General features: G+C 32.6%; 1 protein-coding gene across 1 annotated transcript in view; it reads right to left on the bottom strand.

Moving 5' to 3' along the window:
- Nucleotides 1-6,089: 6,089 nt before the first annotated feature.
- The window catches only part of LOC128184286 (uncharacterized), a 28,237-nt gene continuing 11,480 nt past the window's right edge, over nucleotides 6,090-22,846 (bottom strand). The window contains exons 15-18 of the mRNA XM_052853717.1: nucleotides 21,688-21,775; nucleotides 21,484-21,599; nucleotides 7,771-8,179; nucleotides 6,090-6,481 (exon numbers count right to left, since the gene is read on the bottom strand). Coding sequence (XP_052709677.1) covers nucleotides 8,094-8,179; nucleotides 21,484-21,599; nucleotides 21,688-21,775 — 290 coding nt within the window. The 3' untranslated portion in view covers nucleotides 6,090-6,481; nucleotides 7,771-8,093. The remainder of the gene's footprint in view (nucleotides 6,482-7,770; nucleotides 8,180-21,483; nucleotides 21,600-21,687; nucleotides 21,776-22,846) is intronic.

Genomic DNA, 22,846 nt, shown 5'->3' with positions numbered 1-22,846 from the left:
CTTAAGGTAGCAAGGGACAGTTTCAAATAAAGTACCCGTCAATATTTTTGTAAAATTGAGAGTTGCTTATGAGTGTTGCTAAAACTCATGAAATGATTTTAAATGATTATCATTAGTTAGAGGGGTGTCTTTTGTTGGAATTGATATGCAATATGTAGGCCCCTTATGTTAGGTACATGAGGATCAGAAGTATAATGCGAAACATGCGGCTAGGACTGTTGTGTTGACTTTACACAGTGAAATTGCAAGTTACAGACGGGAGGCAAAATAACACGAAAAGTAGGTGGATGGGACATTGTAAACTATACACCGGTAAGTTTCTGACATGTGATAGTGCAACATGCACGCGGTACGGAAGGTCAACCCTCTGCAGGGAATTAGCTGGGGAGGGGGGGGGGGGGTGTCTAAAAAGCTGAAAAATCATGAAAAATGATCAAAATATGAAAGGGTCAAAATCTCATAAAAACCAGTATGTAGAGAATTTTACAGTTATTGACTAGTGATTCTCTTCAGAAATTGGCGATTGGCCACATAAAGAGTGAATTAAAGGTATTTTTGCTGAATGGGAACAGAGGAAATTCTAGTTACAGAGTTCCGAAGACATGCATCCCTTGGCTACAATGAATTGTATAAAAAAAACTGTCCCCTGCCACCTAAGAAACGAAACAAATTGACTCATTTTATTTATTCAACATTTGTTAAATCTTCACTTCTATGTATTCTCTATATAGGCTCACAGTAAATATATTCACTCTTTACGTAATTATTATCCCCTTGCGCAACTTGTTGCGAAGGGGATATAGCATCGCTACCGTGCGTGTGTGTTCGTATGTGTATATATATATGTGTATGTATGTGTGTGTATGCACTCCATTTCAATTTTCTAGTAAATTAAAAAAAAAAACCTTCCAATAGAATTTCCTCAACCTTTTGCACAAATATGCCTCATTGTAAAAGATTAAAACAAAATTAAAATTAATGCAATGTCATATTAATTGGTCAAATTTTTATGCAAAAACTTAGATAAAATTACACCATTGTAAAGGAGTGGGCATAGATTATAATGACAGAATTCGTTCATAACTAAAAACATGTATCATAGATTGAACACTTCTGTAAAATAAAAAATAAAAAATGCATGTGCTTTTCCAAACCATTCATACTATCACAAATTATTATTTCATTAAATCAATGTCATAATCAACTTTGTATACGAGTTATAAATCGAAATTTCTGAGTAAGAGTTATCAATCACCCAGAGCGAAAGTAGCCTGACAGAATAACGTTACGGTGAGTTAATAGTATGGAACGCCTCAACTGCCTTATGTAGATAATCTCCATAATATGATGATACTTCAAAATTACATGCTGATACTTCAACATTACATAATCGTACTTTAACATTACGTACTGATACTTCAACATTACATGATGGTACCCTAACATTACGTGCTGATATTTTAATATTATATGCTGATACTTCTTCATTACATGATGGTACTTCAGTATGCGGTGGTTCGAAAAATAGGGAGGCGTCGCCCCGGGATCGAAATACGCTAAAACTCAGAACTCGTAAATGCCTGTAGAGGTATAGAGTATGCTGTAACGTTTTTAAGACTGGGCTGTTTCTCTGTTTCAGATAGGACTAAGGTCCACTGAGACTAATTTAGATCTAGATACTCAACAAATGCTTATGCTACTATTTGATTAAGTGTCTTTTGAAAGGGTTATTTTAAATTTTTAAAAAAATATTTGCTTGGTGAGACCATTGGGGCTCAGCGCATTAAAATCAGGGGGAACAAAAGTCCCAAAGGGGATTTTTGGTCTAAAAATGTGCATTCAAAACCCAATCGTTTGGCGCTCGGTCAGAGTGGACTACTAAAAATATTAATAGCACCTAAACAAAGACTTCTGTCATTTATGTTAGATTAGACTTATGGGGATTGATGGGCTCTCCCTGGAGATCCACGTGTAGGAGTGGGCAATGTAAGCACTGATTTGTTCAACAGTACAGTAAGTGCTAAAATCAGATTCAATAGCACTAAATGCAATGCTCTATTCATTGCATGAATGGGGCCTTGATCTTATAAGCTGTATGTGTGGTTGTCACATGTCTGAATACATTGCACCCAAACAAATCCTATTTGTTCCGACATTATTTTTATTCAGTAGAGATCCTCTCTTATGAGCTGTACTGTGTACTTCTTCAGTGCCAACAGGTTTTTGGGAGTTGATTTTAAATCAACTCTCCTATGCAGTTACTCAGACAAACCGAAAGTGAAACAGTGTTTGGACCTCAGCACAAATCATTGCTGCTGACAAGACTTAGTTCTTAAAAATAATTGATAAATTCGATGTAATGTATGCTAAATTATTGTTTTTCAAGGAAATTTATTTATAAATATCTTGAAAATAGTCAGATTTTAAATGGTACGAACAATTTAAATATTTTTTGTAGTCGTATGTATTCCTACGCCAGAGTTCAATATAGTCTCGTTCAACTCGACGCTCTGCTGTCTCCGTAAATCCTTGTCGGAGATTTACAGTGTCAGCCGAGCGTTTGGTTGAACGAGACTAGATTTCAATATTGCTTTGATCCATACAATTTTCGAGAAATATTTCTATTACTGATACATAGTTTGATTGAATCAATTTTATCTTTAAATATTATTTAACATGATTCATATGGGGGTTTCTCGACAATCTTGTCTAAAAAGTCCAAAAATTCATAGCGTAATTCAAATTAGAAACTACATGTACTTGTCATGCAAAATAACATAAAATAAATAAAACATCGACAAAATCAACTCCCGTCAGTTCTTCAGTACTTTGATTTTACAGGATTAAAACATCAAACTACGACATAAGGACTTATAAAATTGACATCGAATTCGAAGGCGCCTAAACAAGGACGAATCGGGAGTAGTTTGACACAGAATGATTTCGGCGCAGGTTCTTACAAATATAATGAAGGTGATCGTGCCCCAATTCCCTCCAGAATCCAGTTTCACCCGAGCGGCACAAGCTCTATTTTTGGCAATATAGATTTTAATAATAACCAATTGGGTTCGAAAAGTGTCCATTTTTATACATGTACAAGGAAATAAAGGAAGTAATAAATGAAGCTGCATGGTTTGAATTGTTGTGTAGCTTGACTTAAGTCCTATACATTGTACTCTCTTCGTAATACGGAAACGCGATCCCGGTGATTATAGCTACTTTAGAACCACCGCATCCTGAAATACAATCATTTTATGAAATACCAGCATGTAATGTTAAAGTATCATATATTAAAGAAGTTTCAGCATGAACATGTAATGTTAAAGTATCAGCACGTAATGTTAAAGTACCATCATGTAATGTTGAAATATCAGCGCGTAATATTAAAGTACCATCATGTTATGTTAAAGTATCAGCATGTTATGTCAGAGTACCAGCATGTAATGTTGAAGTACCATCATGTGATGTTAAAGTATCACCATGTAATGTTGAAGTACCATCATGTAATGTTGAAGTACCATCATGTAATGTTAAAATATCAGCATGTAATGTTGAAGTACCATCATGTAATGTTGAAGTACCATCATGTAATGTTGAAGTATCAGTACGTAATGTTAAAATATCATCATATTAACTACCTACATAAGGCAGTTGAGGAGTTCCATATAATAGAGTTAATAGCTTAATGTGTGTTTGAATGTTTGTAATTATCCCCTCGCGCAACTTGTTGCGATGGGGATATAGCATCGCTGCTGTATGTGTGTGTGTGTGTGTGTGTCCGATTCATCCTTTTTAGCAATATTTAAAGAAAACCCTCGCATGCATGTGTATCAAACTTCGCACACTTCATAAGCATGTTTAAAGGACAAACCCTATTTATTTTCAAGGAATTCCGTTACATATTCTTTAAGATATCGTTAAAATTATAACACTTCGAAATTTTATGTACGACTTCCGGTTCGTGAAAGGAAACATTTCAAATCAACAACTTGATATTTTGTTGGATGTAAGCCCAGTAAAGGCAAAAAGGAAACTTTTTTGAGAAATGGGGACTTGAAAGGATGTTCAAAGTAAAAAACTGAAGCAAGCAGGAGGTTAAGTTCACCCTAATTTTATCGAAACAAGCAGCTGTCTTAGCCGAATTGCGGGCTACATTTAACGAATTACTTAGAGAAGAACATGTTCATAACTCAGAAGAGACTTTGACAAATATCGTCAACATGATTACCGGGGAATTCATTTCATGTTAATCACCATATTCGCTGGTTTATCACTGAAGATACTCTTTTTAAAATATTGGGGTTAAAATTATGACATGTAAACTCAAATTTTCTCATAGAGCAGACTATAAATCGTCAGATCTTAGGTACGTTTCCTTTTCAATATGAAACTTAAATTTGCCTACACTAATTGTCTACATGAGTAATGTATGTCACTGGATAAAGATAATTTATTCAACTATATTACTAATGTTTAACACGTTTGTGGTGTGTTTTCCCTAGTAAAGGAAGCAATTGTACAACCACGTAAATGCACCCATCCCCCAAGGATAAACACAGAGCGTGCATGAGGATAGGAATAAACGAAATATTTTAATTCAACTGGTTTTTAACAAGTTAAATATGTGGTCTCTTTAATTACATGTTCATTTCTGAATAATGCATTTCCCAGCACAATATTTTCATTTCGCGAGGGGATTCTCCGCTTTGCGGTGCCCTTGTTCAATATTATTTCATTGCAATTATATATTTTGATCGAGAATATTCCTGACTTGGATCCGCCAAAGAGTGTCCACCACTTTACTCTCATTATTGCTATTTCGGGCTTGTTTATCGAAAATGAAAGTAGGTTTTTGATTAATTTCACAATAATAACTTATCAATTAAAATTCAGTTATACCTTACGGACTTCATCTCACATGTATTGAAATACCAGGTGTTAGCAAGTACTCTGGTGCAGGCATTTTGTAGTTTATTTGCAAAATGCCTTAATTTATAAGTATAGGTTTTTCACTTCTTTCCCAGAATCACATTGCTACAAGACCTGTCAGTGTTGTTCTAAAAAGACAAAATTTTTAAATTTACATGCCTTGCATACGTATATTTGTAGTAAAAATTTCAAATGTAAAATAGTAATTATGCAACTATGTTGAATAAAGCCAAGTTACCAATCATGACTCCAAAAAGCCAAACGTGGAAAAATAATAAGGTGTTCATCTACTGCACTTTATACAAAATATTTTCTCTCTACAATATAATTTTAGGTCACCTTAATCACGATTTTGTTTGTCGTGTTTGTGTGTAGTGAACATAAGTCCCTCCCCCAATCAATCTAATATCTAAAAATTTTGCTTTGGAAAAGTTGTTGGGTTAATGCGCGAGGTCATTTGAATTTCATAGCACTAGTAGAGTACAAAGTTAGACATGAAATGACTTTAGTGATTATCGCAAAACATTTTGTCGTAACAAAAGCGACTATACATAAGAAATGAAAATATCCTCATCTTAAATCGGAAAAAATAAAAAAGATGCACGATTAGTTTTAAAACGTTTATGATTTTAAAATCGAATTATTAATTAAGATCTGCCGATATAAAGACAACCATATCCTCTAATGTTAGCCGGTATCATTAAATAATACAAAACGTGCGTCTGATTTATATATATATATATATATATATATATATATATATATATATATATAAATATATATATATATATATATATATATATATATATATATATATATATATATATTAATTTTACCCTAGGTCTGAAGGAGATATTACTAAGTTACACAAATTGATTCCAGGTAAACATTTTTGTTATGTAATCCTCTGTGATTTTGTTTTGTACGTTATATATCATAAACGATTTTGGTATTTTAAAAAAAATCTGTATATAAGGTTACCTGTAATCCCTAAATTAACTTAAGGAATCCGTAAATTTAATTTAAATGTATCTACAGTTTAATTTTTGTTCAAACTTAATGAACTTTTACAGGTAGCTTAATTGATGTATAGGTTTTAATTATATGTATAACGCAAAAAATACACACTATTTTTCCGGAACTCAACAGTTATAAAAATACGCAGATACACTTTTAATTCAATTATGTATGTATGCATACATAATAAACATTTGTTCATAAAATATTCAACAACATCTTGGAAATGAATCGAAAGCGAAAAAGACAAATTATATCCTAATGTACAATAATTTTAAAACATGCACGTCACAAAGTTTCTTCATAAATACATGTCTCATTCTTTTAACACAGTTTATAGATGGATGCTGGTAGATTCACTTAATGCATGTTAATAAACATATCCAAAAGCATATAAACAATTTTAAGACATGTTTCCTAATGAAATGTTAAACACACTAGATGAACTGCAAGTGGAATGGTTTTCGGACAGGGGTACCTAATTTTCCTTTAATTTCTACATCCGATGAGGATATCGTCATTCATGATGTTGTACCTGGAAAGTCAGAAGTCAGAAATTAAGTGAGCTATTATTTAATATAATCTAAACGTTTCTTTCCTGTCTGTCAATTTATTCGTTGAATTATAAAAAAATGCCATTTGATGATTTTGTATTTTTTTTAATGAGAGTGAAAAAGGGGACACATCTTGGATATTGTGAGTAGCTTTGATCACTTTATATTTTGATAATTGACACATTATATCGAGGATTTTGTAGAGTCATTAACTTAGAATTTCGTTCTGGTTTGTTGCATCATTTTACATCATTCTTGAATCATTCTGGCAAAGTCCCAAAAAGTTGTGTTTTTCGTCATGGACGCCAGACAGATACAAAGTTCAATTTCAGAAGAAGTTAACAGTGACGTTTGGCGTCAGCAGTCATAATTCTGGAACAGTTTGCAAAACATGAAGGGCAATGGATTCTTCATTAAAGGCTAGGGGTTCAGTGGTGCATCATTGTAGTTAATTTGTGCATATATCAGATTTGTTTTATTATTGAATTGGAGTATTAATGAGATTGTTCAGGGTATTATCAAGACTCATTAGGCATGCGCGGATTTAGAAAAACATTCAGGGAGGGGGGGGGGTGGTGTCCGACGGTTATTTGAGTTTGTCAGAGGAGGGTCCATGGCATTTCTGGTGATTTTATAATGTAATTAAAATAATGAATTTTGCAAATTATGGACGCCTCTGACCCTACTTCTAGATCCGCGCATGTTAGGGTACATTAGGGATATAAATGGACTCCATAGGATAAAAAGACCAAACATTTTTACCTATTAACTTGCTAAAATGTTCACAGAAAACAACCTTTTATGAATTCTCAGAAGGGGTTATAAAAGAAAAGGTATAATTTGTAAACATAGATGTATTCTTGCGCAAAGTCTTGAAAGTTGTGTACTGTAATTTTTTAAAATTGTTTTTTAATATGAATAATTTATTCTAGTTGTAACAAATAACCTCATTGGCTAAACAAATGCATTTATATTGTATAACATAATTTGTCTACGTCACCATAAGACGCGCATACAATACGTATAAATCCATTTTATGTTTATTTTTGTTTCTAATTTAACTTCATTTTGGGAATTTATTAACATTATATTCTCATTTAAGTTGTAGTAAAGTAAGTTATGGAGAATAATTTTTTATGTTTTATGAGTGTTGTACATGTATAGCACAACTTAAAAAAATAATGCCTTAAGTTATGTTATACATGTACTGTATTACATTAGTAATAATAAATCTATTCCTTAGATAAATTTATTCCTTAAATAAACTTACTTGTATCGATCGTGTTCATTACATGTACATAGCATTATGAAGCGGAGCAATTCGATAACACTGTTCCAAAGGTCGACTCCTTGTAAATGTCCTCCTTATATCCTTTCTTTCGATGACACAGTATACCATAAAATTTGCGGTAATACAAGTAATTAAATATCTCAACATTTAAATACATTAAGTTCATGTTAATCTAATCCAATGGTAGAATTCAAAACCAGATGCAGATACATGTCAAATAACTACAAAATGTAATGTTTTATAACAAATGGCAATATTGCTTGGCTTTTTCGTAGTACGGTATATGCAGCTGCAAATCACTTCTATGCTGTATTGTGCAAAGCTGCCTGTTCATTCTCATCTTGAACGTTATTTGGATTCCCTCTCTTTGTATACTTCCGGGAAATTGCTGAAATCGAAACGTATATATGTCAGTAATAAATAATTTTGTTTATAGACATGTGTGATAACATATCACATATATGTAATATAACATAAATAATGAAACACCCTGCCCGTTGGACCTATATGCCACCGCAAATACAATTATAACAAATATACACATATAAATATATTAATTGCATTTTTATCAAATAATGATTGTCTGTATAGGTATGCTTAACGTAGATATTTAGGTTTGTTTAGGAAAAATTTACAATAGGAGAATAATGCAGTCTCAATAAGACATTACTGATGTTGGATTGTGCCCGATATTGTCATATAATTCCTATCTAACATTAGAATACTTTGACGTACAACTCAATAAAACATTACATCCGTCTTCTATTTCATTTAATAAAAAAAATACACATTCTTTCATCGCGAGGTTCCCCTTTTATAGCCCCGTTAAATTCTAATTGGGATTACCCCACATTCAAATTGTGCAATGACAGATCTTTTAAAATGTTCACCACGAGAATTTTCAGTTTCAAAATTTGTTTTATAACTTTTATACAATATGAATTCGCCTGACTCACCCACGTTACAGTTTATTTGGATTCAATGAACTCCCAGTAGAATGAAAATGCATTGTATTAGAAAATGTTTAATCTGGTATAGAATGTAAAATGTTACGCATAAACAGATGTGAAAAGTTGTGTACGAGTTAATGGTAATCTTACAGATTTTTTTGAAAACAAACTAGGGTAGCCTATTGTCACTTATGCTTTTTAGCTCACCTGAGCTGAAAGCTCAAGTGAGCTATTCTGATCACTTTTTGTCCGTCGTCCGTCTGTCCGTCCGTCCGTCTGTCCGTCCGTCTGTCCGTCTGTCTGTCCGTCTGTAAACTTTTTACATTTTGAACTTCTTCTCTAAAACCGCTTATCCAATTTCAACCAAATTTGGCACAAAGCATCCTTATGGGAGGGCGAATATAAATTGCAGAAATAAAAGTCCGATCTGTATTCAAAGCGGAGAAAACCTTGAAACTGTAGAAAAAGGGGGGTGCATTTTAAAAAATCTTCTTCTCAAGAACTACTGATTCCAATTCAACGTAGTTTAGCATAAATTATCCTTATGGGAAGGAAAATATAAATTGCAAAAATTAAGGTCTAATTCTGTTTCAAATCTGAGTTATTACGAAAATAATAATAAAGGAAAGGCGTGTTTCAATCAGTTTAATAGCTTCGGATTCGGCATCCGGTAAAATGGGTAGACAAGACTTGGCCTGGGCAAAACAAAAGATTGGCAGTTATTAATCTGCCAATCTCATTAAAATTTCAGGATATATGATGGACCAGTATATTTGTATTTGCTGTAAATATTGCTGCAAAATAATGCGTATTTGGAATTGACGATTGCCGATCTGCCCCGGCTTTTATTTTGCCACGGCCCGGGTTTGCGTACCCATTTTACCAAGTCTCGTATTCCATACATCTAAAACGAGGTTCTTTGTTTAAAGCAGCCATGACATTATACGAAAAAGGGTCGATCTGACTATGATGAATTTGCTTGTTTTGCAACAGTTCGCGAATGATGGGAAATTTTTGAAACATGCAAAATATATTGGTGCCGATTTTATGTAGTAAATTGAGGCTAAATATTTCAACGCGTTGAAAGTTTTCACACATGACGTTGGTGTTAGCTTGTTCTGATTTTCGTTTCGTTTTCATTATTTATGCTTTGTAACCTGGGAACTATCGTCTGTATTTCGTGATTTTTACGTATCAAATCAAACAGAGACTTCGGTAAATCAAACAGTTAACTGTTTACCTGCGTAAATTAAGCAAAATCTGATGTATCAAAAAAGTACTGAAATACAATTCATTCTATCGGTAATTCGGCATTATATTTTGCGTAATGGTAGATTAATGCAATAGGTTTTGTTGAGATGCTCGGCATTTTCTCGAGTTTATTCAGTTTAAATAGAGTTTGATATCGCTGTCGGAAATATGTAGGTATATACATGTACATGTATATATATGATTCATTTCGAAAAAATAAATTGTGTTCTTTATTTGTTATAGTGCATGTTTCTTGTGTTTTAATTGTGTACAATTTCTATTTACTAACCATATTTGAGTGTTAAGCTTCGAATTATAAGCAAGATACAGAGATTTGCTCACAATTCTATGTTTGTACACAGATCTTAAAAACTAAAGATTAAAAAAGTAAAAAAATTGTCAATATTTATTAAGAAAATTTTCAAAGTCTCTTCTTCCAGAAACTTATTGTATTGTAAACTTAACCCTTTTTAGCTCACCTGAGCCAGTCTTCTTCTCAAAAACTATTAGGCCAGGAAAGCTCAAATTTGAGTGGAAGCATCCTCAGAAAGTGTAGATTCAAGTTTGTTCAAATCATGGTCACCGGGGGTAGGGTGGGGCCACAAAAGGGGGATCATGTTTTACATAAGAATATATATAGAGAAAATCTTTAAAAATCTTCTCAAAAACTATTAGGCCAGAAAAGCTCAAATTGAAATGGAAGCATCCTCAGGGAGTGTAGATTCAAGTTTGTTCAAATCATGATCCCCGGGGGTAGGGTGGGGCCACAATTGGGAGATCAAGTTCTACATAGGAATATATAGAGAAAATCTTTAAAAATCTTCTCAAAAACTATTAGGCCAGAAAAGCTCAAATTGAATGGAAGCATCCTCAGGGAGTGTAGATTCAAGTTTGTTCAAATCATGATCCCCGGGGGTAGGGTGGGGCCACAATTGGGAGATCAAGTTCTACATAGGAATATATAGAGAAAATCTTTAAAAATCTTCTTCTGAAAAACTATTAGGCCAGGAAAGCTCAAATTAAAATGGAAGCATCCTCAGGTAGTGTAGATTCAAGTTTGTCAAATCATAGTTCCCATGGGTAAGGTGGGGCCACAATTGGGGGATCAAGTTTTACATAGGAATATATTGAGAAAATCTTTAAAAATCTTCTTCTGAAAAACTATTAGGCCAGAAAAGCTCAAATTTGAGTGGAAGCATCCTCAGATAGTATAGATTCAAGGTTGTTCAAATCATGGTCCCCGGGGGTAGGGTGGGGCCACAATTGGAGGATCAAGTTTTATATAGGAATATATAGAGGAAATCTTTTAAAAATCTTCTTCTCAAAAATATTTGGCCAAGAAATCTCAAATTGGCATGTAACCATCCTTAGGAAGTGTAGATTCAAGTTTGTTCAAATCATGGTCCCTGGGGGTAGGGCGGGTCACAATGGGGGATGAATTTTTATAGATAGAGAAAATCTTTAAAAGTCTTTTCCTCAAAACTATTAGGCCTGGAAAGGCCATATTTGAGTGGAAGCATCCCCAGATCATATAGATTCAAGTTTGTTTAAATAATAGTCCAGGGGTAGGGTGAGGCCACAATGGGGGATGAATTTTTACTTAGGAATATATAGAGAAAATCTTTAAAAATCTTCTTTTTAAAGAATTTTTGGCCAGAAAGGGTTTAAACATGTGTAGAGGCATCCTTGGGTAGTGTAAATTCAAGTTTGCAAAATCACAGTCAATAGTGGTAGGGCGGGACCGTGATGGCGGTTTGAATTTTTACATAGGAATATAAAGAGAAAATCTTTAAACCTATTCTGGGAAAGTGTTCAGTTCAAAACTCAGTACTTAGTGTGAAAGCAAAGGTTATGCAGATTTAAGTCTGATGAAACCATGATTCCCTAGAGAAAAATGGGGCCATGAAATGGGGGGGGGGGGGGTATATAGGAATAGAGAAAAATCTTCTTACAGGTACAACAACAAAAGGGGCTTGGTATTTACCAAAAAATAAGAGGTTGATAAAAATTGGCAGATTTTCAATTTTTTTTAGCAAGATCTCCTGTATTCAGTTGTCAATATATTTTGATACTGTAATGCTAATTTGATCAGAATTAAGGCAATTGTTGCTCAGGTGAGCGATGTGGCCCCTGGGCCTCTTGTTTCTCTATTCTTGGAATACCTGGAAACACACTTGCACAAGAAATGGTCAGCGGACATAGAAATCGATCAAATGAACATTTTCCTGCTTTTATTTGCAGACGATTCAGCTATAATAAGTGAAACACTAAATGGTCTAGGCTACAAAAACATCTAAACACGCTTCATACATATTATGAAAGATAGGGCCTCAGAGTCAATATCGGAAAAACTAAGGTTATGATTTTTCGAAGAGGTCGAACAAAACAAGGATACAAATTCTGTTATAACAACAAAAGTCTGGAAATTGTGGACAGATTTTTTTTTTACCAAAATTTACGGGTAGAAATTGAAAATGCTCACCCTTTACGTTTATAAATATCTAAACTTGCCTCTGCACCAGATAGACTTTCTAAATCACATATTATATGATAAACATAAGTTCTTAATTTATTCAAGCAGTAAAGCTCATGAGTATCCCCCCCCCCCCTAAAAAAAAGAGCACAGGTCACCGCGTTTAATTCTGTGCCTTTGATCTACTGTTCTTTGTTACGGCGTCAAAACAAGAAAAACCACAATGCGACACAGCGCAACGCAATGCAATAAAGGCAGTTACACTATGTAACACGCGGTTTATATCTCTTAAAATGGACGATTCAAGGATAAAACTTTTTTTGTGTTTTTATTTATTTATTTTAAACAAAATTATTTATTCATTTATGTTAGAGAAACCAAAGGAAAAAAAAGAAACTGAAAACAACATCAACAACAGCTTACATGACACGCAACTTTAGATCTATGCGATTGGTCTGAAGGATTACTTATGAGACAAAAACCGAAAATAATCGCCGACATATTTAAAAGCTTGATCAAAATACGTATAGTTTCTTTTTTTTTTAAATTATGTTGAAGTTAATTCGTAACTGTAATATGTGATCGTATACGTAGGTCCTGGAGTTTGATCAATCGAAATAGCGCGTGGAATCATAAATGAAGACAAATTGTTTTGTCCGTGATCTTTTTTCACTTACTCTATTCAAGACAACGGTATCAATTCTAAAGGGCTGATGAAATAAACTGTACTTTCTCGAATAGAATAATATACATTATTATACTTTCATGTTAAATACTGAAATCTGATTGGTTTAGACGCAGTTGATAATCCGTTCTATTACCCTCAGCGTTAGCAACACACATAGAAACGGGTAACACAACAAATTGTTACATGCGCGTAAATTATGCGCGTACGGTTCGCAGTAGAATTCACGTCATTTCTATATAAAAGCAGTAAAAAAATCTCATCTCAAAAATGAAGACATTCAGTATAATAAAATAAATAGTGCCTGTTTGGGAGGATACCAGTTGCAATTGACACCCCTCGAAAACCATTGTCAACCTCCGCTTCGCGTCGGTTGACAATGGTTTTCTCGGGGTGTCAATTTCAACTGTTACCCTCCCAAACAGGCACTATTTATATAATGTTATATTCTGTGTAATTTTAACTTTAGTTCTTTCTATAAAACATGTTTGTGATGTACATGTCAGTGAAGAAACAAAAGTGTGCGCTGTAGGTCAAAGCGATAGAACATGAAGTAGCTCTGCTTAACTTTCAGACAAAAAATGTACATGTATGAAGGAAGCAATTCATTCTTTGAACCAACCAAACAGTTATAGTCTGAGTCCACGTGTTACACCTGTCAATCAAATCAGCCTGTGAGCTACACTATGTGCACCTTCCAATAAAGATTTTTGTCCGATTATTTTTTCATTCAATAATTCAATGATGTATTTAATTGAGGTTGCGTATCAGATTTATTGACAGTCGAGGACCCCCTCCACCCTTTCCCCCTTTTTCTCACCCCCTTCGAGTTTATAATGGCATTTTTAAATTAAAATATGTGACCAGAAGGGTTATGACAGCTTCAGAAACATTTTTTTGTATCTGTACTTTAGTGAATACCTAATGTTACACCTTGAAATAGTTTCTCAAATCAACAAAAAATTACCTGATAAGATAATAACAGATACAACGAAGCACAATGCATCAGAAGTATACAGATCAAATAGGCGAACACATTATTATAGTTCTGTATTAAAAACTCATAGTTTCACAAAGTATGAAATTAAAAAAGCCGCCTGCTGATTTAAACGTGTGGTCTGCGGTTCACCAGCCCGCAACTCAAGCGTGGATCAAGCGGATGGGGATGGGGGTCGAGAGTCCGGCTCTATCTCCCCCCCCCCCCCCTCTTTGAATTTTAAAAAAAAATTATAATTATGAGAAAAGAAATATTGTTTTACAACATAGATTTACAGTAAATCGGCAATCCTCGTGTAAATACGAGGGCTGTCTAAAAAAAATCGATCGTGGACAATCACTTTCTTGTCATTTTAAAAGGGTTTATACATGCATAGTGTTTACCGAAATGTTTGTCATAAAATTTGAAATCAAACCAGAGTGATTTTTAATGTCTTCCCTAAAATTTAACTATACTTTTACTGCATTAAGGATGACGTTTACTCAGAATGAAAAAAATTCCACTGATGATAATGAAAAACCAAGTTTTGTGTGTTATAGACGTCACATGGTAGTGTTATTCTTCACTTTCAAAAAAGTAGGTCAATGACCTACTTTTTGAGTTAATGGCCTTTGAATATTTTTTGAAAATTTAATAAAAAAAAAATTACACTATAATTGAGATTTTCTTTATTGTGAAAATAATACACATTGCTTATCTCTTTAACACATAACATACAGTTTATGAATGGTAGTGACATTAAATAGATACAAAGCATTAAGTTTTCATTCACAATTATTATAGATAGTTCGAATTTCCTCTATCCGTTTTTAAATTACTACCCATTTTTTATTCAATATAACAAAAAACTGAATGATGATAATGCTAAATCATTTACAGTATTAAACTAAGTATATTGACCTTTCTCTGCTGGCATAAAATTTATATGAGGTCAATGATCAAACTTTTGAGATATGGTGTCTTTTACAATTTTTAAGCATTTTTTAATATATTTGTAGTATGTGCCATACGATTATCTAAACGAAAAAGCAAGATAAAACCAACAGAAAATATACAAAATTATGTTGACTTACAAATAAAATCTTAACTTTAAATATCATAGTACTACCAAAAATATTTCAGTGAAAAACAAAATCTGAAAAATTTAGTCCGAATTTCCTCTGTTTTGCTTAAAGTCAAACAATTCCATAATTTAATAAAAATATCGATTGTTATGTCAATAATAATTCATTTCATAAATACATTTTGTATTTAAAACAAATGTTACTCATTAAATTGAAATTTTTAACAATCCGGATTTGAGAACTCAAACCCTGAGTAAACAACGTCCTAAAGGGTCGCGGAAACTACGCACAACCCAGTGTAAAAATTACCCAAACTTCGTTATTGAGGTTAAAGATATGGACATTAAAATGTTTTCTTAAACATGTCAAAACATCATAATCGTCAATTGTTAAGTAGTTAGTATTGTGTACGTCATTTTCGCACGTCATTTGAAACCGTTTTTAAATAGGCATATGGTTTTTAAAACAAGTTACGGCAAGAACATGTTTTTAAAAAACGCCAGAAAAAGCGACGTCTGTTGACCGCACGGAACAGCGCGCCATCATAAAGTTATGTTCCAACTTTGGTAAAACGACGATAAAAATGAAACAAACGATAAAGAAATCAGGACATCGGAACATTTTAAAATCACTTATTGCAAAATAACACAAGCGATTTTCTGATAGAGCGTGCGATTGTTCTCTTTGGCCGATGGTGAATGCGACAAGACTCTCAGTTAAACCAAGGACTACGACTTTTAAAAAAAAGTCGTTATAGCTCAACGTCAGACTGGACCGTGCAGCATGTATAGGCAATAAAGATATATAATGATAAATCCAATTTAAGTATGTACATTCTTCTGAGTTTTATCAATATTCATTATAATAATCTATGACAAAATATTATAATACTTTTCTGAATATTGCGTTGTTATTTATAATAAAAAACAATCGTCATGTGTCCACGATCTTTTTGGACAACCTTCGTATGCATGACGTTGCGTTTAAATGATCAGTAAACTTGCGACGTCTTGCTACAAATGGAACAGTTTTCAGCGTGAATTTCATGATGTATAAGTTTTAAACAACACCTATAAATTATATACCATTTGATTTGATAAATTCAAGGCTTTTGAAAATGTTTTGTGCTGTGCGTATTTGAAACGCGGCAAATTTCGGCCAATAACAATTCTCTCATTTCTTTGTCATGTAAACAAAGCTTCTGTCCTGTTTTTGTTTACACAGGTTCAATATACCAGTAAAATATCTTTTCCAAGCTGCCTTTTCTCTGTTCTAATTCGATTCAATCATAGATAAATAGATTTTAGCGTTTATCAGATTCACTTTTGGTATTAAACTCACATCTGTTCGGCGTGCTCGGATACCCACTCCAAATGGAATGGTATATTTTGCAGCTCAGAATGGCTTTTTTGTTTAGCTACACATTTGTTAGTCAGTGGGTTTACTGTAAAAGACTGTAGAAAGAAATCGTTGCCAAGATTGTAGGGGTGTATAAATGCTCTGCTCTGTTCCTCCTCCCATCGAAAAGCTTTGACATAGAAGCAAATTATACCATTACATCAAAGTACTGAAAGTACTGATAGACGGAGGCGTCATTTCGGAGGAAATTAAACTAATATTAACATACGATTATTTTATTAAATTTAAAGTAAGGTAGGTTTTAGTATAAACTTTATAAAAACAATGCTTTGTATCTAAATCTTCTCAATTTATCGTTTAAATTAATAAATTGAGACGGTTCATACAGGAAAATTTTGATAGCCCAGCTTTCTGGTAAACAGTGTACTAGCTATAGTATGCCTTTCAATTGTAAAAAAAAATGCCTTTCAATTGTAAAAAAAAATCATACCTCGGTTTTCGACAGATTTGACAGCAAAAAGGGTAAAAAAAAATATGAAGACAAAATTAAAGTGCGATCTATTTATATTGTGGAAGGAAAATTATGAATCTGCAAGTGTAATTAAAATTTTAATTTTGTTATTATAAGTCTATTTTAAACATCTAAATTCTTTTCGTCATGTGCCTAATTAAACTTAACGTTTCGAGGTCGTACCAAGTGTAGGAAGTTCTTAACACTGTATGAAACTTTGCCATTCAGTCAACTTTTCAGACATTTCAGTTAACATTCAGGTGACTGAATGACAGAGCTTCATCCTGTATAACATTTAGTTATGACTTTTAATTTATCTTGTGCATGATTCTGTGCATGGATTATTTTTCACTGCCTGTTTATTTCTATAAAATTGGTCAATTTCAATATGCATCCAATTCCATTGATAACTGCTGTCGTTCAAAGTTACATGGTATAAATAATATTTCAACGATAGAAATGTTGAATTCCGGAGAAATCTTGAACACGCAATTGCAATTTTTTTTAATGCAGTAAAAAAAATCAATCGTCCAGCACATGCACAAATTCTGTTCTTTTATCGAACTGTGTTCAAAAATGGGAATAACCAATCTGAGAAAAATTAGCTTTATTATTTCTTTAAAACTAAATTTAAATATAATATATTAGATCTTGTAAATACATTATTCTATTTATAGTCTGACATTCAAGTTTGCCTGTCTGATATAATATATAAGCATACCTGTTAATAACCTTTTGAACCTATAAGTCTCCCTCTACCCAATTCTATTAAAGGGGAGGTTGTGTGTAAACGACATTTTTTAACGTCAATTTTTAATGTGATTTTACATTCTTTAGAATGTTATTTATTGTATTCGTTTTTAATTTGATGTATTTCTTATTTAATACATCTAGTATTTTAGTTTTTAGTTTGAAATTTATACAGCTCGTGTTGTGTTCAGAAATCTCAAGTTCAGTTATATGAACCCAGCTGTTTTAATGATATAATGGCTATTGTGTGCATTATACATGTATAAAGGGATAGCTTTTTAATGCCCCTACCTATTCTAAACAATATCATTGTGAAATTATATGCGTTATAAAAAGTGAAATACCCCAGTAATTCACTATTTAATAAATAGAAAAACATTTTTGTCAAATATATCTACCCTTTTTTTCATGCGCAACACTCTTATCAGCTTTAAAACACGCTGACTTTCCAAATCACTTTGTTTATCGACAGCGCCTCACCCCACTTGGCCTGATAACTCTACCTATGCACCACGTACTGACTGTGTTTTCTTTCGCGCTAAAGAGTAAAATCTGGATGTTTAATTTATTTGTTTGTGTTTAAAACTTTCATTATACTTATAGTCGGCCTGTTATGCATGTTAAAACACTTTACTGATAATAGTCAAAACGCAATTAATCGTAGAAAGTGAAGTACACAACATGGTAAACGAAAAATGTCATACTACGATCACGATTGAAAGTATTTAAGGGAATTTTGTTTTATATTATTTAAATTCACAGATAATTGCAAAATGTTTAGTGGGTGTTGAATAAGCATGGTAAAGATCAATAGATCCGGGGAGGGGTGGTTGTGTGGTTTGCGGCTATAATGAAAGATACGTCTTTGCAGGAGATTCATTGATACTAGGAATGCGCAAACGATATATGATAGAGACAAAGAAGCACACCATGTTTATTCATAAAATCTCATTATTAATCATTATTTCATCCTCCCCTAGATAGTGCTTAAGGAATTTCCATCATTCACGGGCAAGACAATCACAATAAATGGATGGTGTTATAAAGCCTCCGTCTAAATATGATATCACCTCTATGTGCCCATGCAATCAAATATATATATATATATATATATATATATATATATATATATATATATATATATATATATATATATATATATATATATATATATTCCTTCAAAATGCAGATCGTTGTGAGGAAATGAAAGACATCACAGCAGAGACGTGTCGCCAAAGTGTGTTGCATGAGTAGGGAATTTTGGCAAGCACTCGTTGAACACGCCTCAGGCCACAATAGGAAGTTAAGCGCTGGCGCAAAAAGAATCGTGCCATTTTAAGTGGAATCGCTTATTTTTCAGGTTTAGCAACTAATATTCTGTTTACCTAAGGTTGAATCTAGTTATCTTTATTTACTTTTATATTAAAAGTCCCATCGTTTCACTTTGTCACTGCTAAAGACAAAACTACAGTAAATAAAGAACTTTTTTCACGTCCTGAAAAATAATTCTCTGAAGAAATCTAAAAGTGTAACAAAATCCACAATACTTTAAATGAAGGTATCTCTCATATCAAAGTATCTATGAACCTTAGGCTATACTTTACTCAACAATACTTTTTAGTGTTCACTCTGTATTATGTATTTACTAAATGAAATAAGCACATTTATTTGTATTGTCGGTGTTACTAATTTCCTCTTAACTTTCAAATAGTTAAGGTAACTCCGTACCTATAAAATCATGGGTTCAAAGTTAAAAACATAACTTTTTTTTAACTTAGTGGACTCGAATTTCATCAAAAAATCAATAAAATATATATGTAACCATACTATTTAAGATATAAGGTAATAAAAACCAAAGGCTGAAATTATCATCTGAAAATCACACTTTTTTTCTTTAAAAATTAAATATGAGGGGATGGATACTTGTGTGTATATTTAAATTTTATTGCTTACTTTGCCAGAAAACTAAAATTAATTAAAAAAAAAGAAAAAAATGGCTTACATTAGAAAAATTATAGCATTTAGATATATCACTCAGAGAAAAGTAGAAAAGAGTTATTTCCCTTTGTCATTATAGGTTGATGTCGAATACAAGGATGAAAAACGCTTATTAAATATCTCCAAGTAAACAATGATTTGAGTTTTTGATGTGCACCTATCATAACATAGAAATTACAAATCTACTTGCAAGAATTTTAATGAATTCATGGTTTATGTAAAATGTATGACGTCACAGGAGGATGGATTTACTTTAAGAACGATGTATTGATCTTGACCTCTGGTGGCGACCCGAGACCTTGACCTTTGCTAAATATTACATATATTTCTGGTTTGGTTGAATTTCGCTCACAACTTTTTCAATGTTTTAAGTTGTTGATGATGAAATAATTTAATTCTGGTTGTAAAGCGCTTTCTGATTGGCTAAAAAAATATTTTATATCGTATAAAGAATGTTGCCTACGTCATAGTAAGACTAACGTAAAAAACGTATCAATATGCCTGACGTTACGTTTGAATTTTGTACAATTTTACGTCATTTTAAAGGTCAAATGACCTTTTTTATCTACAATGAAGAGTAAAAAAATTAAATTATAAGCAATGAGTTCAATATTTATTATTTTATAAAGCGGTTTATAAAGTGTAAACTGCCCAAAACAATTTTATATTGTATAAAACAAATAAATATTGAATTCATTCTTTAAGAAAAATTATACCAAAATAACGCTTCCTTCGGACTGCTTCGTATTTAAAACAATGTCGAGGTCAAAGAAACGTCAACTTAAGACTGTGTACAACGTGTCGTAGAAACTATGCAGGCACCAATGCTCTAAAAGCCTAGGCTGTAGTTAACCATGATCATGTTAACTGTTTTCCTTTTTAAACTATCACAACAGACTAGTGACGTCAATCGCAAAACTTTTTCAATCATATTAAGCATGAGCAGAAAAATATCAATATAATGTTTTGACATTTCATCACGGTTATTGATTTCAATCGTTGTTGTCTTATTTTGTCTGAGCTTATGATGATATGACATATCAGATACGAAATGCTGAAAATTTTATATTATTATATTTCGTAATTTACTAAATATAAATCTACTTATCAGGGGAGACATTTAGAAATTTTGTTGAGTGCACAACAAGCACAATATTAACCTAATACAGAAATCTGATCTGGTCTGATATTTTTAACCATAATAGCATTTTAAAGGTTTTATAAAATAAAAATGCTCCATGAAAGGAATTAAAAAATATTATTGTCTACTAAATTGCACCTATAAACTTAGAATAAAGTCTACTAGAGGCTTACATGTTATCAAGAAATTGTAAAACGGAAACTAAGGTTCGTACAAAATTTTAACTGCAGATATTTTGACAAAATAATAATTTTCTTTTGTTGATCAGGGCATGATAACTCTTCCAAAAAATTGGAAACTGGACTTCTTCATGTTATAAGTCATGTAAAATTATTTTATTTCAATTTTATTGTTATCAATAAATACATATTTTAATAAAGCGCAGTTTGCCACAAGATCACCGCCCAAATAAACCCCAAGTTTTACAGTACGGTGTTTTTGCAAATAGTTTTAGTAATTGAAATGAATGACGCCTTTCAACAATTTTATAATACATGCGTAATCTTTACTTACCCACGAGTCTCCCACGCAGACGGAAAATGCCTCCAAGCACAATGCATAAAATCACAGCCAGCACAATTAGCAAAACCATAAACAAATATTGTGATAACCAGGACTCGTTTAAATCCCTGCAACCATAAAACAAGAAAAGTAAGAATTTCTTAGTAAACATAAAGATAAAAATCTTTTTTTTCTCCCTCCCTCTTTTTCAATTACCCGCTAACTGGAGTTGTGTCGGTCATCAGGCTTGTTACACTTGTACTAACACTTGCATCTCGCAGTTGGAGGCATTTGTCTTGGTCACCTAAGAAAAGACTATATTATTTTACAAAATTTACATTTTATCTTTTAAAAAAAATTATCACAGCTAAAAATCCCAGACTGTTTTTTGCATTTGCATATCATAATAATGTAAGGAACAAGTGCACTTAAGCTATAGAGAATGGACCCTTTTTCAGTGCCGTTTTTATGTAGAAAATATCAACAAATTGCTTTTTTTTCGTAATAGTTAGGCACGGATGGATACTTCTGATTTCATGCACGCTTACATTTACCAAAATTGGTATACAGTTTAAAAAATGAAGGATTTTTAAATGCCTATAAATTATCTAAATCCGGAAAAATCGAACCGAACCTACTTGAATTGTGTCAATTTAAATCAGAGGGAGGAGACATTTAAATCAACATTGTTCTGTTGATGGATCGATTGGCGCGTTTTCTGAATTATACTTTATGCATTATTTAGCGTCTGAAAAAAAATCGAATTAAGTTTTGAAGTTGCATATTACCATAGTGACCAAACAAAAATTCCCGACCATACAACGATGATGGAAAGCGATTTAAAACGTGTCAATGTTTTACAGTGAGCACATTTGACAAACGTTTACCTGGATAGAACCCACGCGATTGTTTGAAATAATTTATTCCATGCGTGGGTTCAAACATGGGTCACGCAGGAAATAGCTTTCGCTTGCAATAGGAAAAACCTTGAAATTTTCATACGTTTTTCATTTTTTGGGTACCAACCTAATGTATTACAAACTTCTTATTTTCACAGGAGTTTTCGAAACGTATTTTGTTTTTTCTACAAGTTTGTACTCGGTTAGAGCCTTTGAAATGAATGCCCGTCCTCGATTTATTATACAAAATCACGAATGTCGGCTGACCCAAACTATGTTGTAAAGCTTCGTGCTTTTTATACACAATACATTCAGCGCTAAAACTTGTTAATTCTAATGGAATAGATATTAATAGATAATGTTAGGGAAAAAATATGCTAAATTTGAATCTACATTTTTTCACTTTTTACCGGAGCCCATAAGTGCACTCGTCCTTTTAAGAAAGATTTTTACGGATAGGGTTAGCTTGAACATAT

This window comes from Crassostrea angulata, chromosome 5 (assembly GCF_025612915.1).
Source record: "Crassostrea angulata isolate pt1a10 chromosome 5, ASM2561291v2, whole genome shotgun sequence".
NCBI lineage: Eukaryota > Metazoa > Mollusca > Bivalvia > Ostreida > Ostreidae > Magallana > Magallana angulata.
Note: the sequence above shows the minus strand (reverse complement) of the source record. Positions and strands in the feature narration are given on the sequence as shown.